At 38.6% G+C, this 17,614-nt stretch overlaps 1 protein-coding gene across 7 annotated transcripts in view; it reads right to left on the bottom strand.

Annotated features, from left to right (window-relative positions):
• Positions 1 to 891: 891 nt before the first annotated feature.
• The window catches only part of LOC133848935 (guanine nucleotide-releasing factor 2), a 30,879-nt gene continuing 14,156 nt past the window's right edge, over positions 892 to 17,614 (bottom strand). For 2 of the 7 annotated variants that reach the window (XM_062284690.1, XM_062284689.1), the window contains exons 2-16: positions 13,379 to 13,987; positions 13,128 to 13,318; positions 11,664 to 12,262; positions 11,032 to 11,207; positions 10,705 to 10,944; positions 9,257 to 9,824; positions 8,112 to 8,308; positions 7,087 to 7,110; positions 6,003 to 6,102; positions 5,280 to 5,935; positions 4,886 to 5,054; positions 4,087 to 4,632; positions 2,891 to 3,016; positions 2,695 to 2,826; positions 892 to 2,626 (exon numbers count right to left, since the gene is read on the bottom strand). In XM_062284690.1, the coding sequence (XP_062140674.1) occupies positions 2,491 to 2,626; positions 2,695 to 2,826; positions 2,891 to 3,016; positions 4,087 to 4,632; positions 4,886 to 5,054; positions 5,280 to 5,935; positions 6,003 to 6,102; positions 7,087 to 7,110; positions 8,112 to 8,308; positions 9,257 to 9,824; positions 10,705 to 10,944; positions 11,032 to 11,207; positions 11,664 to 12,262; positions 13,128 to 13,318; positions 13,379 to 13,987 (4,469 nt within the window). In that variant the 3' untranslated portion in view covers positions 892 to 2,490. Of the gene's footprint in view, positions 2,627 to 2,694; positions 2,827 to 2,890; positions 3,017 to 4,086; positions 4,633 to 4,885; positions 5,055 to 5,279; positions 5,936 to 6,002; positions 6,103 to 7,086; positions 7,111 to 8,111; positions 8,309 to 9,256; positions 9,825 to 10,704; positions 10,945 to 11,031; positions 11,208 to 11,663; positions 12,263 to 13,127; positions 13,319 to 13,378; positions 13,988 to 16,012; positions 16,825 to 17,614 lie in introns of those variants that run through there. The other 5 variants (XM_062284687.1, XM_062284685.1, XM_062284688.1 and 2 more) reach the window with 5 other exon arrangements.

Here is a 17,614-nt window from a genome sequence, read left to right as displayed (position 1 = left end):
AACGGATGTCCCTCAAATTGTACATCAAAAATTGATAATAGGCACATACAAAGCAATGACTAAATCAGAGATATTCCGATATACGATGAGTTGTATATCGATTATAAATATATATTTATATTTATATGTTCATATAGCATTCAATGCCTCACATACATACGCGCGAGCACGTTTGTGTGTGTGCGTCTCTGTGTGAATGTGTGTGTGTGTGTGTGTGTATCGACATACATAGGTAGAGGTTAGTTAATTTAGATTTAGGTAGCTTTAAATTTTGATTTAATTTCAATTTCAATTTCAATGTGTTTGTGTCTGTGTGTGTGTGTGTGTCTGCGTATCTCTGTATGTGTATGTGTGTATGTGGGTGCATGCAACTTTGCTAAAGTTTCGTTTATAACAATTTCTATAAGCAGCAGTACATACAATAATAATCATATAAGTATATGTAGATTGATTAGATATACAAGAAATACTACTACATATATCCTAAAGACAGTCTTGTTTCTATGTGCGTGTGTCTGTGTTTGTGTGTGTGTGTGTTGTATGCTGTTGTTGGAACATGGAAGCCGTTACACCTGTAACTGTAACTGTGTGTGTACGTGTGTGCATATAGATACATACATATATATCGCATATTATACATATATATATATATATATGTATATAAAGTTTGCTTATCTTAACTAATATACACTTTGTATACGATTTTGATAGATTTCTTTTTTTATTTTCAATTTCAATTTCAATTTTTCTTTTCGCTTTTGTAAAGTATTTATTTAAACGGAAATCTCTGTATATTTATGTACGTGTATATATTTATTTCTGTAAATATTTAGTTGGCTAAAAGCAATCTTTTTTTTTCAAATTTCATAATTTTTTTCTTTTATGTGTATATTTTTTTGTAACTTTTCAAGTTGATTCGTTTAATTGAGTGTGTGAAACTTAAGTATACCCTGTAACCATGAGGTTGAAGGGTATAATAATTTAGTGTCAACCGAATTGTAACCAAAAACAGGCACAGGAAGGCAGCTTCGATCCCAAGACAATATAGCCATATATTCCGGACATAGGAACAATAGCTATATATTTACCTAGGAATCACACCTCTTAAGACAAAAAATTTATATAAAAAATAAAACAAAAAACGTTTGAAATGGCTTCTAAAAAAATTGATTATGATCGTCGAAGAAATAATTTAACGGGTTCAGAATTGATTGCAGCTATATTGGATATATTGCTTTGCCACGGTCACACTTAATTTTATTGTATTCTCTCTCTCTCTCTCTCTTGAGAGAGTAGAGCACACACTTGACTGTAGCTTTCTCAATTATTGTTTGTTTGTTTGTTTGTTGTTTTCGATTGATTTTGGCTAGGTTGGTGTCTTGGCTTGGCATTGATTTGTTTTAAAGTTAACTTTGTTGTTGTTGTTGTTGTTACTTTTCTTGTCGATATCTTAACTAGTGTTAACCTCGTGGGGTGTATTTCATTTCAACCATTTTTGTGCATACAGTCTGCAAGTGAAACGTTCTCAAGTTCCGACCTTAAACAAATGCGAGGTGGAGGTAAATTAGCGGTTTCAATTTAAAGGTAAAGATTGGTATTTGTTTACTTCTTTTTTTTGTTTTTCAACAGTTTTAATGGTCAACGAAACAGCGCTGCATGCACAAAAAAAAAATCAGTTTTAAAGTACGATTTAAATCATCCCAAATATTCCAATCGTAGTAGATTTTGTGTTCTTCACTTTTTTCCTAGTTTTTTCTTTTCTTTTTTTGTTTTGTGTGCGTTTCAATTTGGTGTTTTTAGGTGATTGTTACCGTTTTGGTTTCATTTTTTGTTTTGTTTTTCTTTAAATCTTATTTAAAACACATACAACTCTTTAAACGTTTTTTTGATTTAGTTTTTTTTTGTTTTCTTGTTTTTTTTTGGCTTCTACAAACACGTAATATTTTTGTTGTTCAGAAAATTCGTTGTTAATACAGTGTAAAATTATATTTGTTGGGGAAACAAATACAAAAAAAAAGTACATAAAACAAAGAATACAAATAGGATATCGCGTCCGATTAGAAGTGTTTGCTGTATGTTTATACATTATTGTATATATATATAGTTTTTACATAATTCATGTGTATACATATTTTATCGCACTGATTTTTTGTTTTGTTCAACTACAGATCTGTGGTATTTTTGTAATGTTATTATATGGTATTTAGGTACATTATTACTGCATGCTTTAGCTATACATATATTTGCCGATATATATACATGAATATATATATATATGTATGTGTATATAGATACGATTAGCGAACGATTATTTACTCAGACCCAGTTAGAATAGTTACAGTGTTTTCATCTTCTTCTTGTTGTTTTTGTTGTTGTTGTTTGTAATTGCTAAGTTAATATATAGTATATATATATATATAAGTATATAGTATATGTATAACCATTGCACTATAAATGTAGTTGGTGTTTTGTAGTGGAGGAGGCAAACGTCTAATAGTTGTTGACCAGACGTCGACCACGGGGCTTGATGCGTTCCGATATTTGCCACATCTCCTCCTCGCCCATAAAATCCTTAAAGTTGTCAAAAAATCGTATGATGCGCTCATTGCGTCGAAATGGATACGCGCTGTAATTGAATTGAGTTCAATAAGCATAATCTTATAGTGAATGTGAATAATGTGCTTGATAACTTGCCACTTCTTGAAACGTTTCATGTTGACAATTATGTTGTACTGCTGCCAGCGCTTGGAGAAGTTGATGACACCCTTGGACACATAATCCTGATTGCCCACATGCACAAATGTCAAATCCTGTAGAACCAGACCGCTGTAAAAGGTGTAAAAAAGGTAAATACTATGCATATATGATATACCCATTAGTTAATGCTTACATGTAGGGTATGCAGGGCGGATTGGTTTCGGCCAGCGCCTGACGATAGGCACGAAAACTGGAGCTGGAATCGATGAGCGCACAAAACGAGCACAACTCCTCCGCAATGCCCTTCTGCCATTCCAATCTGCAAAAAACGATGATGAATCATTTTATTTTATAACTAATCTGGTATTTACTTTCACGCTTTTTAAATTATTAAATAATATAATTAAATAAACAGAAAACGCGAAATGCCTGCGAAAGTGAATACCAGAACACTTCCTAGATGAATGTTAATCCGGATTAATCATTTCAATTTATATTCATTTCAGTTAACTTTTCAGGTATTCACTTTCGCACTTTAAGAGTCATAAAAGTATAAGTATAAAGTATAAATAAAAAGATTACACATCGGAATCGTAAGCATTACGATACCGAAAACGCGAAATATCAGCGAAAGTGAATACCAGAACACTTCCTAGATGAATATTAAGCTGGATTAATCATTTCAATTTATATTCATTTCATTTTATAACTATTCTGGTATTTACTTTCGCACTTTTCCATCATAAAATTAAATAAATATAGAATATAAAGTATAAATAAAAAGATTACACATCGGAATCGTAAGCATTACGATACGTGAAATATCAGCGAAAGTGAATACTAGAACATTCCCTAGATGAATGCGGATTAATCATTTCAATTTATGTTCATTTCAGTTTTTAACTAATCAGGCATTCACTTTCGCACTTTAAGAGTCATAAAAGTATAAGTATAAAGTATAAATAAAAAGATTACAAATTACAAACGTGAAATACCAGCGAAAGTGAATACCAGAACACTCCCTAGATGAATGTTAGGCTGGACTAATCATTTCAATTTATATTCATTTCATTTTATAACTATTCTGGTATTTACTTTCGCACTTTTCCATCATAAAATTAAATAAATATAGAATGTAAAGTATAAATAAAATGATTGCAATAGTACAATAGTAGAACACTCCCTAGATCATTTCAATTTGTGTTCATTTTATTTAACAACTAATCTTATTCACTGTTGCACTTTGAAATCATAAAATTATATAAATATAGAATGTAAAGTATAAATAATATGGTTACAAAGCGGAATCCTAAGCATTACAATACTAAAAACGCGAAATAACAGCGCAAGTGAATAGTAGAACACTCCCTAGATGAATGTTAATCATACCTGCGTATGGGACCCGAGTCCAGGGCAGAGAGCAACGCCAGATACGAATTGTAATTGTTCATTTTGCGCAAATGTTTCATGATTTTGATAAACTTATTCACATGCTTCTCGCGCTCCTTGGCGTCCTGCAGTCGCAAGATTTTCGAGCGCGCCCAATACGACATTTTGTTAAAGTGCTCGGTGAACTTGTTGAGATTGGGTGATTTCTCCTCGCACTGATCTTTGGCAAATAATAATACTTCGGGTATCTCGATTTTCTGAAACAACTCCGCATCCAGGAGCGTCATCTGTTCGGCTATCTCCAATGACTTCAAGTCGAGCAAACTTAATTGATTGCCACCGCTACAGACACCGCCGCTGCCCATAATGCCGCCAAGCTGATCGCGCTCCAAGGCATAATGGATGCTGCGTTGATCCTTGTAGAGCGTCACTTTCTCCACGAATTTGTTGCGCAACAGCTTGGCCAAATAGAGCTGACCGGAGCAGACCAGCTGATAGACAAACTCCACCAACAGGCTGAGCAGTTGGCTTGTCAGATCTGTGGAGCTGTGGAACAAAGAGAATGTCAATTACAAGTCAAACATTATTTTGGAAGTAACAAAACTATCGATAATTGGCAAGCTGTCAAACTATCGTTGGTACTATCGATCGAAGCAATTTATGTTAATCGAATTGTAAATTGAAAAGAATTAGATATTTTGATTTCTTCAACACAATTATTAAAGACAATAAATAGTTCGATAGATCGCCAGCAATCGATATTGTTACCGATAGTATTTCGATTATATTTTATACTCACGTCAGATCGTTGACAACGCGCACGAGGAGCGAAAAGGTCTCCTTGGCCGCCTTCTGCTTCTGATCGTGCACCTGACAGAAGAAGTATGTGTAGCGATGGGTCAGCTTCTCGATCACATCGATCGGCTGAATGAACGTGCGAAAGGTGGTGATGAACGCCTCGCTGAATGCTGCACGTACGGAATGAACAACAACAACAGAAGATGGATTTGGATTGTTTAGTTTACGGTTTGTCCGGGGCAGTGTTAGTGAATTTTGACTATGACAATTACGATTTCTACGACTATGATTACTACTACTACCGCTACGATTATGTGGGTGACTTAGCGTATGATAATGATTCTGATTCTGATTCTGATTATGATTATGAGTATGATTATGAGTATGTTGCCTACCATTATCGGCGACTTTTTGGACGCGACTGGCGTGCACGATCAGCGCATCAATGTAGCCGCCCTTCACCTCGGGCCCATCCTCCTCATTCTTTTTGAGTATTAAATATGGCGTAATGTCAATCTCCTCCAGCATATTAGGCAGCTGATTATCGACATCTTCTTCCTCCTCCTCCTCGTCATCCTCTTCGTCCAGCTCCAGTTCACAAGGTATATGCTGCCTTGTTTCCGTCTGCTGTTGCTCCGCTCCGCCAGTGACATTTTCGCCACCTGCCTCCAGCATTTGCGGCGTATTAATGGGCGCCAACATTGTGGACTCTTCCCTTGTTTCGCTGGGCAACTGATGCGAGTGACAGTAAAACGTATTCTCATTGCTGTCCAATGTCGCCTGCGCTCCACCAGCAGCATCTTCGGTCGCCGCCTGCACATCGTTGAGCTCCTCGCTGACCGTCGTCATGCGACTGCCTCGCAGACCGACATCGCCTAGCATGGGCTTCGGACTAGCTGGCGGTGTGCTGATGATTGCTGTCGGCACTGTAGTTGAGGCGGAGGCTGAGGAGGAGGATGTTGTGGATGCCTTCCGCTGCTTGTAGTTCTTCGGCGGCAACGCTGGCGGCGTCTCCAGCTCCGGCGACATATCCTTGCTCATCGGCATGATGCTACGAATACAAAATCGTATGAGTTATGGCCTACATTTAAAGTATCTTTTTTTTTTGAGGTACTTACTTCATGGTTTGACTGTGCGATATGTTGCGGGCGATGTTGTAGGTAGTGTGCATCGTATGCCGATGCTCCAACGAGTATACGCACTCCACATACGCCAAGACTGTGAGAGGGAGAGAGAAGGCAAGAATTGTCAGTTAAAAGGATTAGATACAAAAAAAATAGTTTGGCGATCTTGGAAATGCGCTTCACTTGAATCCGAGTGTATACGGATTAATCCAACTAGAGATGGGAGTAAACTCGCCCATCTCTAGGCACTTAAGCTGGAGCTAGAGATGGGAGTAAACTCGCTCATCTCTAGGCACTTAAGCTGGAGCTAGAGATGGGAGTAAACTCGCTCATCTTCAAGCCCTTAAGTTAAAGTTAGAGTTGGCAGTAAACTCGCTCATCTTAAGCCGATTATTAAATCAGAGATGCTAGTAAAATCGTCCATCTCTAAGCAGTAACTTCTTAACTTGAACCATAAAGCGCAACACAACACAAGTCAAAAAGAGCTTTAGCACCTTGCTCTATTGTCGATTAAAGGGTTTAATAAAAAATGGAATTGGAACCAAAAAAAACCAAAAACAAAAAGCGAACAGGTCAAGGCGCAACACAACAGCAACAGCATTAGGAACATAGCCCATATATAAAGCCAAACACCAATAAACTTTTCAGCGGGCTTCTATTATTTTGCGATTGGAACGTTTTGGGAAATGAAACGTTTGCAAAATGCTTGAAAACAAAAACTATTCACTCAGGGAACATTTCAATAGTGTGGTACAATGGGAGTAAAACAAAATAATCAATAAACTCAAATTAATGCATTGTTATATTTCTATTTTAAAACATAACATAACTTTGGCTTCACATTTCCAAAACGTTCCAGTGGAAATGGAACACGAGTTCCTAAAAAGGATATACTATAAGCATCGAAAGCTGCCCAAAACATTATCAAAAAGAAAAGGAGAAAAGCGCTTTCTTTTTTTTATATATGTACAAAAACAAACGTAACATGGAACAAACCGAAACGAGTAACGATAGCAAAAGTGGGGGAGAGAAAAAGAAAGAGAGAGAGCGAGAGAGAAAGATCGATCAGCTGACTTACCCGAAAAGGCGACACTCTGAAACACTAAACGTTGATTGGAACGATAATTTAGATGGGTTAGACTTTTGCGTACAACAATTTGGCAAAGGTTTTGATTTTCGTATAGATTTGAATTTCGATAACGATAACGATATCGATTGTGATTTTGTGTTTGCGATTGTTTTTGTTCATTTTCGATTTTACAAGTGCTACAAGGAAATAAAACGTTCACTACAAAAATCATCCCAAATACACAAAACACAAAAATTGACTATATAAAAATATATATAGATGATTTTCGATATTTGTTGTTTGTTTTTGCTGATTGTTGTTGTTGATAGTTGTACTTGTTGATAGTTGTTGTTGTTGTGTTGTTGCAGCTGTTGTTGTTGTTGTTGTTGTTCGTCTTTGATGTTGCCTAACGGGTTTTGTTTTTGTTCTTTTTTCTTTAAGTGTTGTGCAGAGACGTGACTGCAGGGGGATGTGGGTTTTTGTGGCTTTCTTTACTGTTTGTGTGTCCTTGTCGTTGTTGTTGTTGTTATTGTGAATGTTGGCGAAGCAACAGAACAAAACAAAACGCGAACAGAACAGAACAAAATCAAAATTTCATTTTTAAAATTTCTGATTGCAAGTTACACACACAGCGTAAGTGCGTGTGTGTGTGCATGTATTGGCCCTTAGCTTATTCGAAGCTCTCACTCCCACACACACACACACACACAAACTCATGCGATGCACACTCACACCACTCCCCACACCACACGTCACACTGCACTTGCTTCGACTACTGTCAACTCACCGCTTGGTATTGCCTGAGGCGACACCTGGCGGTCGTTGATGGTTATTTACATGCATTATGTTACACATACACACACACCCACAAATACATACACATGAATACATCAATGCATGGAAATCATTGTAAAAAAAAAAAACAACAAAAACAGAATACAATAAAAAAAATATACAAAAAATATGCAAAAAAAAAGAAAAGAAGAGAAGAATAGTGGTGTAAGTAAATGTGCGCATTGGGCGATCGCACTTACTGTGCTTCTTCTTCATGGGCAACGGCGGCGGCTTCTCCAAATCCTGGTCAAAGGCGCTGCTGCTGCTGCTTGGCAAATGTGCGCTTCGCGGTGGCTCCATCAGGCTGTGATGTTTCGATTGCCACTGATGCAGCTGCGATGACGACGAATGATGCTGATGATGGTGCGGCGACAATATTCGCAACTCTGGCAACTCGCTGAAAGAGACAGCAATAGGTTAGAATTAGGATTTTCAATTCATAAGCTGAGTGGAATGGAGAAGCGAAGCTTTAAGCTGCTTGTATTAAAGTTAGGTTATGTTAACAGCTAGTATTATAATAATTACATATTTCATATTTTTAGACCCAATATTAATATTATTTGTGAGCAACCAAATATTGTAATTGTGAAATAATAATTATTTAAAAAGAAATTGTAACAAACTTTAATAAGTACAAAAAGTAATGAAAGTTCAATGCCAATGCACGGTTTATACTATAAGAGTGATAAGTACAACTATATACCGCTTTACTGCCTCTCATATGATAACCGAAGTGATGTAACAGTATTTTTTGTGTTTTGCATTTAGTCTATTCTGTTTATGAGTGGCCGTTAAGCGAGAAAATATGCCGCTAAGTGAACTTTAGCATTAAACACTTTATGGACGTTAGGCGGCTAAGGCAAAACGGACGTTAAGTGAGATATTAGTTTAATAGTTTAAAATCTAAATCTATTTGTAATTTTTTTTGTGTTTTGTATTAAGTCTTTTATGTTTATGAGTGGCCGTTAAGCGAGAAAATATGCCGCTAAGTGAACTTTAGCATTAAACATTTTCTGGACGTTAGGCGGCTAAGGCAAAACGGACGTTAAGTGAGATATTATTTTAATAGTTTAAAACCTAAATCTATTTGTATTTTTTTGTGTTTTGCATTTAGTCTATTCTGTTTATGAGTGGCCGTTAAGCGAGAAAATATGCCGCTGAACTTTAGCATTCAAAACTAGGAGCAAAGGACATTGGGCAAAATAGACGTTAAGAGAGATATTAATTTAATAGCTTAGAAACAATCTAATTTTTTTTTTAGATAATTCGGACAGCTTTTGGAACTCATTAAATGGAACTTAAGCAAGATTTTGTTTAAATGCGAATAAGAACTTGCGAGACGTACAAATTATCATCGAGTTCATCCATGGCGGCATCAATACGCGGCGTGGCATTAATGCGCTGTTGTGTCTTTGGTGGCAATGCCGGCGCCAAAAGTTCCGGCGATGAGCAATTGCTGCCACGCGGATGCAAATTGGTCGACAATGTTGTCGACGTTGTCGCAGCTGTTGCCGTTGCCGTTGTCATCGATGTGGTGGCGGATGTCAACTGTTCGCTGTTGTTGCTGCTGCTGCTGTTGCTGATGATTGTTGCACTTGCTGTTGTGCTGCTGCTGCTGCCGCCATTGCTGTTGGTGGTGATGTGACGCTGTGTGGATGACGACTGCGTTTGATTCAACTGCTGATACTCGCTGCTGCTGTTGCTGCGACTCGTCGTTGACGTTGACGTCGACGTCGATGACGTTGTTGTCGTCGCCGAAGATGCCGACGCCGACGCCGTCGTCTCGCTCATGCTAAAGAGAATCTCCGAGTTGCTGCTCGACGATTTCGTGGACGATGATTGCACACTGTGCTCCGATGAACGCTTCGAGACGCTCTGTGTGGACGTGCGAAATGACATCATCGATACGAATCCTGTGGGGGAATGAGAGTTGTTAATTTAATTCCATTTCAGACTACAAAATAATATGTACAACAGATATTCAAAGGAATAAAAAACACAACTACTTGTATAAAGCTAAGTACGAGGTACACAATACAAGTAAAACTACAAAACAAATTCAACAGCAGCAAGTGTGGGGAAAGAGGAAAATACATATGTAGGAATAGGAATAGGAATAGGAAAATGTCAAACATGTACAATCGATAATAAAGCGAGAAGATATAAACAAAGTCTACGCTAGACTGGCGAATTTGGAGTTAACATAATGAAGAAATTCTTTTGCTAAATAAATGATCAAATTACATTTAATATGTCAAAGTATAAGAAAGAACTTAGAAATTCAATTTTAAAAACATTATTAGGTTTTTACTATATGATCTTCTCAAAGATTTGTGCAAGGCTTTTAACATATTTTCAAATGTTGAAATGTATTCGTTACTTCAATAAAAAATAATACTAATTTTAAAATTAATTCTAAAAATATACTGAGTTCATTAAGCTGATTATTAATTTTTTGAAAATCGATTATAATAGAATTCCATTTTCAATAAATTGTCATATTCAACAGGTTTAAAAAGGCAAATTATTCAAGTTGCAAAATTCAAGAATATCGTTTCATAAAAACTTTAAATATGTTATGTTTATGTAGAATATGTTTAAATAGAATAAATTTAAAATAAATTTACTAACTCCAGTTGAGCCAAGTCTAAAGAAAAAAGCATAGATGTAAGAATAAATAGCGAGTAGAGGGAATAATAAAAGGGATAAAGTAATAGCGATGACAACAACGATAGTCATAGCGATAGTGATAGCGATAGTAAAGAGCAATAGAAGAAAGTGTGCGTTGAATACCCGATTCATTTGAGTGACGATTGCTGGTTAATGCTGCCGCTGCTTTGCGCAGCTCCGTGTTGGCCTCAGAGCCACCAGTTGCAACGGTTGCCGACGGCAGCGGAGGCGGCGTTGCATGTACACTGGATGTGGCTGCCTCCAGGGATGCAGCAACAACAGATGCAGCGACTGCCTCGGCCTGCGTTTCTGCTGATCGCAAAATTGTGGCATGATCAATGTTGAGAATCGTTGGAGATTGATCTGAATGTTATTAGTTAGTTGTCATATAGTATGTATGTCAAATCCCTAGGGTTAAGATTGCCATTTTCGTATGCAGAAAATACTCACTGTAGTTCATCATCTTGTCCACATCGTCCTCCAGATGCTGCTGCTGATGGTGCAGCTGCTGTCTCGTGGGCGGCTTTGGCAAATGCAGTTGCTCTTCCACATCGAGCGAATGATTAAGCGCCGAGTCGAATGAGCATTGACTGTTCTCGTCCGGCGAGCGTGAGCGTACCGAAAGGCTGCAAGTAGCGAGTGGACGAGTAAGTTATTGAGCGTGTGTAACGAGTGACGAGTACGAGATTGGGCGAGTAACAAAAGGAATGACTGGGATTAATTGACCGAATTTAAAGCAAGTACAAATGCAAAATAACTAAACCGAAAGGCTGCAAGTAGCGAGTGACGAGTACGAGATTGGGCGAGTAACAAAAGTAATGGAAAAGGATAAAGTATTAATTGACCGAAGTACAAATGCAAAATAACTAAACCGAAAGGCTGCAAGTAGCGAGTGAACGAGTGAGAGTTAACGCGTGCGAGATTGGGCGAGTAACCAAAGGAATGACTGGGATTAAGTATTGATTGAATAAGTAAGAGTAGTAAAGTAAAAAGCTGAAAACAGCGAGTGTTATTATTGATTCCAATATAAAAGTAAAGAGTACGAGTGGCGAGTATAGTTTAAACTTAATGTGCACACTTACAGATCGACGCCGTAATTAAGCAACGAGATGTTGGAACTGCAATCCAGATCCGAGTTGATGCTAATGTTGTGCGACTGCGCATATGGCAACGGACTGTTCGCCTGCGACGAGTGACTGTTGTTTGCATTCGCATAGGCGATATTATTGCTACCGGACGTCGGTGGCTGTTGGTTGGTTGCCTGCATCAGCTGCGACTGCGGCTGACTCCGACGCTTCGGCGGCAATGGCGGCGGATTGCTCGCTCGATTCGGCAGCGGCGGTTTTGGCGGCGGGCTCGTGTCTCGCAATATGCTCTCGATGCTGTGCGAGCCACGCATCGGATTCACATTGCTCTGCTCGAGTATGTCGCGCTCCTTCGGCGTCAGCGCAATGTCCGGCAGCGATGTCCGTTGCGCTGCAACATCCGTTGGCGCCGGATGTCGCATTCCCCCGGCCCCGCCACCGCCAACGCCAGCGCCAGCGCTGCTCGCCGCGGTGGCAACGGCAACGGCGCCCATAATATCGGCGGCAGCGCCGATGCCGCCCAAGCCAGCGCCGCTGTAGCGAAACGCGCACTGATCCTGCTCCTTGAGTTTGCCCTGCGCCAGTGTGACCAGATTCTGCAAGTATACGACGCGATTAAAATGAAATCTCTCAAATTACAGTCGAGTGTGTACGACTGCTAAATAGTCAAGGCAAAGCTAAACAATTTAGTGTGGCCAGAGCTTGATTTTATGACATAATTTGTCAGTTTTCCCGATATTAAGAATGTCACCAGATATTTTTTAAAACTCTATCTGGCAAATTACGCTCGCCTCATCTTTTCTGAGTTGCATAACAATTTAGTGTGACCATAGCCATTCAGTTTTTAAAATTGAAACTTTTCTTGCAAACCTTCCTAGCTTTACCGATCTTATCTAATTTAAATGTCTATCTTGCAAATTACAATTACACACATTAGTGTTGCGTTGCACGGCAATTTAGTGTGACCATAGCATTTAACTGCTTAATCGGCTTCTGATTTTCTTGCCATGCTTCATAGTTTTATCAAAACTGAAACAAATTTTCCTGTAAACCTTCCCAGCTTCCCAGTTCTTAATAAATATAGCATCTAACTAAAATGTCTGTCTTGCAATTTATGTTTACACTTTAATGTTGCGCTGCATAGTACAGTTTAGTGTGACCATAGTAATTAAACTGTTGAGTCGGCAGCTGCTTTTGTTTAGCTTTAAAGTTCTTAATCAATATGACATCAAATTTATATCTCTTTCTTGCAAATTAGGTTCACACTTTAATGTTGCGTTACACAGCGCAGTTTAGTGTGACCATAGTAATTAAACTGTTAAATGGGCAGCTAATTTAGTTGCCAGCCTTCCTAGTTTTACCAGAGTGTAAAAGCTTCCTAATAACTAGTCAAAGAAAGGTATCTCAGCTCCGTCCAACACAAAATTGTTTAATTTTGAAGTGCCCAAGTCTTGAACTTACCCGCACTGCATCCTCGAGCAGATCGATAACTTCGCGGACATTCTCGTTGCTGAGCGAGGCGCACTCGCCGCTCTTCTCGCTGAGCATGACCTCGTCACAGAGCTTGATCAGCTTGCCCAGCGACTGATACACCTGCTGTGTGGCCGAGTTCATGATCGCGTTGTTCTCGTTCAACGTATATGACTGAATGACTGAAAAGTCGAATACGAAATTAGATTGGATGGTGGATGATTCAATCGAGTTCAACTCACCGGAATACATGCTGGCAATGGTCTCCAGTATGACTGTGCCATTGCCGGGGAGAACCTCGAGCTTCTTCTTGAGTATGACATCGCGAAAATGCTTGAGGGCATTCGAGATGTCCTTGACGTGTGTCTCCAGCGTTTGCGTCGATCGCTGCACTTCCTCGGTGGTTGGCGGCGGCTTTTGGCTGCCGTGTTTGTTGCGCGGACTGTGCGGCGAATGGGAGCGACCCAGCGTATTGTTTGTGGTCCGCATCAGTGAGATCTTCTCGATCAGATCGTCCTTAAAGCTCCGCGCACGTCGCGCCAATTTCGTACCCTTCAAACTGTTCTTGTGCCCCGACGAACCCGTCGAGCCCGCACTTGGAGGAGCCGGCGGAACTCCTCCGCCTCTGGGCGCTGTGGGCGTGGTTGTTCCTGCTGCGGCTGCTGCTGTTGTTGTATTCAGCTGTTGTTGCTGTTGCTGTTGCTGTTGCGGTGGCGGTGGCGTTGAGGAGGAGCTCGTATAGATGCTGCTGTTGATGCTGTTGTTGCTGCTGCTGCTGCAACCACCGACGACGCCGCCGCCGCCGCCCGCTGAGCAATTGCTGGGCGTGGATGGAGAACTGATGCTGCCGTCTGCAAGAGATTAAGATTGAGAGATTGCTTCAGCCAAAAGAACTTGCAACTTGTTGAAGAGAACTCAATTCGAGAGTGACTGATTGTATTTGCCTACGATTGACGCATTTGTGATTCATTTTGTGTTTTGTTTTTTTGGCGCTTTTATGAATCAGTTTTGTGGTGAGTGAACATATATATCGAAAACAAATTCGTTGCGGGGTTAAAAAACTCATTGCGCTAGAGATCGATTTGTAATCGAGCTTTATAATCGATGACACAGTCACGCCGCCAAAAAACGAACCGAAAAAAAAATACAATTTGCATAAACTCTAAGACAGCTGGCGCAACTTTAATTTCCAGGCAATTAATATTCCCCTCGAAATTGACGTTCAACATTCAAGTTCAGTTATATTTCTCATATATAACTTTCTCAATTCGAATCGATATAAAAATATATATCAGCATCAGCATCGTCTATATAATAATGCTAATATATATACATATATGATATATATGTATATGATGAACATGTTGTGAGTATTCAAAGACCTTCACGTGTCGCGTTTTTTATTCACATTCACGAAAATACACAACACAAATTTACACAAAAAATTCACAATCACGAAGGAGATGGCGATTTTTTTTTTGTTTTTTTCATTTATATGTTGTTTATTCAACGTTTGTTTTTAATCGCCACTAAAACGATGCCAAGAAAGCGACCAACGAAATGAAGTGAAAAGTTTGCTTTAATTGCAAAAGAATGACGAACTTTAGTTACCCTACAAATTGTTTTGAACAGAACTTAAAGTTTACCCAACTGATTAACACCAAATTAATTAGCAATGCTATTCTTATAACATAAGATTGTTGATATTTAACTAAGTTCTAAGTGTCAATTGAGCTACAAAATAAATATTAGCAAAAATTCCAAATAGTACACATATTTATTTTTATTGCATACTTTTGTTCCTACAAATGTTGCCACAAAAAAATTCTCAGCTTAAAATTTTATTTGCCAAACTATTTAAAGTAAAGACAAAAACATATAACAAAAATTTGTAATTTTAAATAAAGATTAATCTTTTAGCTCTTGATTAGCACTTTAATTACAACGAAGAATAATTTTGGAAATATGTTTTTATTTTAAGATAAACGAATTCGTACAAAAAAAACGAGATATGAATGAAATATCATTTATTGTAAAACAGAAAAAGCTTCTCAAATCTCAATCTTGGCTTTAAATATAGTTATAATCCTGAGCTATAAGAATAATCTTAACTAATTTTAAAAACTGTATCAGCTTATGTTTAGAGAATTACTCATATGTAACTTAATTATTCCTTGATTCCTTAATTTGGAATGTGCCCTATAATTATAATTCTATGCACAAATGAATCAACGGGGCAAATTTATAATGATTAATCATGCCTAATTATAAAGTGTTTACAACTCAGCTGAATTAGCAATGGGAATATTTGTTGTGCACATAACATAATAGATATGAATGTGCTTTTCATCATCATATTCATCAATTTTCATTGATCAGAGTTCAATTTTAAAATACTTTTGTTGTTTTTTTTAATGATATTATAATATTGATATTATAATAATAATTTTAAACAACTCAACAACTTTTTTATGGAAGAGTTTCCATTCGATTATATTATAATATCAATATTCTCTTCCATAAAAAAAAAGTTCTGTTGCAAGCCAACACTTTGTCTGATAGTCAAAGCTAACTGTTGGCCCAAAAGACCCTTCTAATGTAGGGTATATCACATGTGCTGTTGCTGTTGCTGTGGCTGTTGCTGATGATGCTGTTTGCTGTTGATTTGCATGATGAACGACAGACAGCAAACAATCGGTATAAAATGCCAGACGCTAAACGAACCAAAACCACCCACAAAACAAAAAAAAATTGAAAAAACGGAATTGAAATTGGAATTCGAATTGAAATTGCAATGGAAATTGGGAGTGTTGCTGTTGTCGGTTGTTGTTGTTGTTGTGGTTGTTTTGGTTGTTGTTGTTGCCGCTTTCACTTACAGCGCGACAAATTCTTGACCAGCAACGCACACGTCGATGGTGTTGTTGGCGGTGTCAATAGTGTGCAAATGGGTGTTGTTGTTGCCGATGTTGTTGCTGTGGCTGTTGTTGCTGCTGCTGATGTTGCTGATAGCGCCAAACGTGGCAGTTTTTTATATTTGCGACGCCTGTGGAATTTGATGTCATGCAGTGTGTGCTTTGTGTTGTTGTTGTTGTTGTTATCGCGCAGTGACCACAACGATCTGTGTTGCTGCGGTGGCAGCAGCTGTTGCTGTTGCTGCTGGTGTGGCTCTTCTTCAAGCTGTTGCACGTTGTACGAATAGAAACGCCAGCGTTCAGCGAGCGCACAATCGCTCAAGAAAGATTCATCAAATTGCGGCATCTTTGGCTTCTTCAGCTTCTGCTTCTCCACTTTATGATTGCATAATAGTAATAATAGCAACAACAGGAACAACAACAATAACAAGTGCGATAAGCAGTAGCATAATTATAGCACACACATAACTTGTCTTGCTTTTGTTTATAACTTTGCAAACTATTTATAGCTGGTAAATCACTTGAAACTTTGTTTCGTTTAATCTGTTTTTTTTTTTCTTTTCTTAGTTGTGGCACATTTTTTTTTTGCTTTTGTCTTGACTGTCTGTCAAGAGCAACACACAATTGTCGTGGCCGCCGTTTTTGGCCAATTAAAATAAATCACGAAATTATTATATTTAGACGGCACAAAAACAAAGAGACACTGCTGCTGTTGCTGCTGCTGCTGTGTGGCTGTCGTCAGCGTTGTCGTCTGGAAAGCGCACTGAACTATGAAAATCCGCAAACGGCAAAACGGCAATCGCCAGTCGACAGCGGCAACAGCAACAGCAGCCGCAGCAGCAGCCAGTCGCCAGGTCCGCTAACCAGCCATTAAACAACAGCAACAACAAATGCCGCAACGACAACAACAAAAACAACAACAGCAAATAGCAACGTATAACAGCGCATCAAATGGCACTCGCTGCCAACAACTCTCGACTCTCGACAACAACAGCAACAACAACCGCAACCACAGCTAACAGCAATGTCCAGCAACAACATTCACTGATAGATAGCTAAGCTCTCTCTCTCTCTCTCTCTCCCTCTCTCTTCACCTCTCTTTCTCTCTCTCTCTTTGTCTGTCGCCATCTCTTTTCATACACTAGCAATCCGGGCATGATCACAAAACCTAATGCAATGTAGCACAATAAACAAAAGCCAAATTCCGTCTGTCTGTCCGTCTGTCCGTCGCTTTTTTTTTGCAAATAACTTGGCAAGTTTTGCGGTTAGCTTGCTCAAATTTGCAACAGATTTGTCTTTTTGCAAAAGCATTATTTCTATGCCGCAAATTGAGCAAATCAGTTTATTAGAAATCATATTCCTGACAGCTCAACGAATATTGCAAAAATCCGAAACTTTCGAATTCATATGCAGCTTCAATTCTTGTGCACTATTCTATTTCTATTTATTCTATTTTTTATACCCGCTACCCATAGGGTAGAAGGGTATTATAACTTTGTGCCGGCAGGTAGAACGAGGCATCTCCGACCCTATAAAGTATACATATTCTTGATCGGCATCAACAGC

The sequence above is a fragment of the Drosophila sulfurigaster genome, chromosome X (genome assembly GCF_023558435.1).
Source record: "Drosophila sulfurigaster albostrigata strain 15112-1811.04 chromosome X, ASM2355843v2, whole genome shotgun sequence".
Classification (NCBI taxonomy): Eukaryota; Metazoa; Arthropoda; class Insecta; order Diptera; family Drosophilidae; genus Drosophila; species Drosophila sulfurigaster.
The sequence above is the reverse complement of the archived record's forward strand: the minus strand, read 5'-3'. Positions and strand labels throughout refer to the sequence as shown.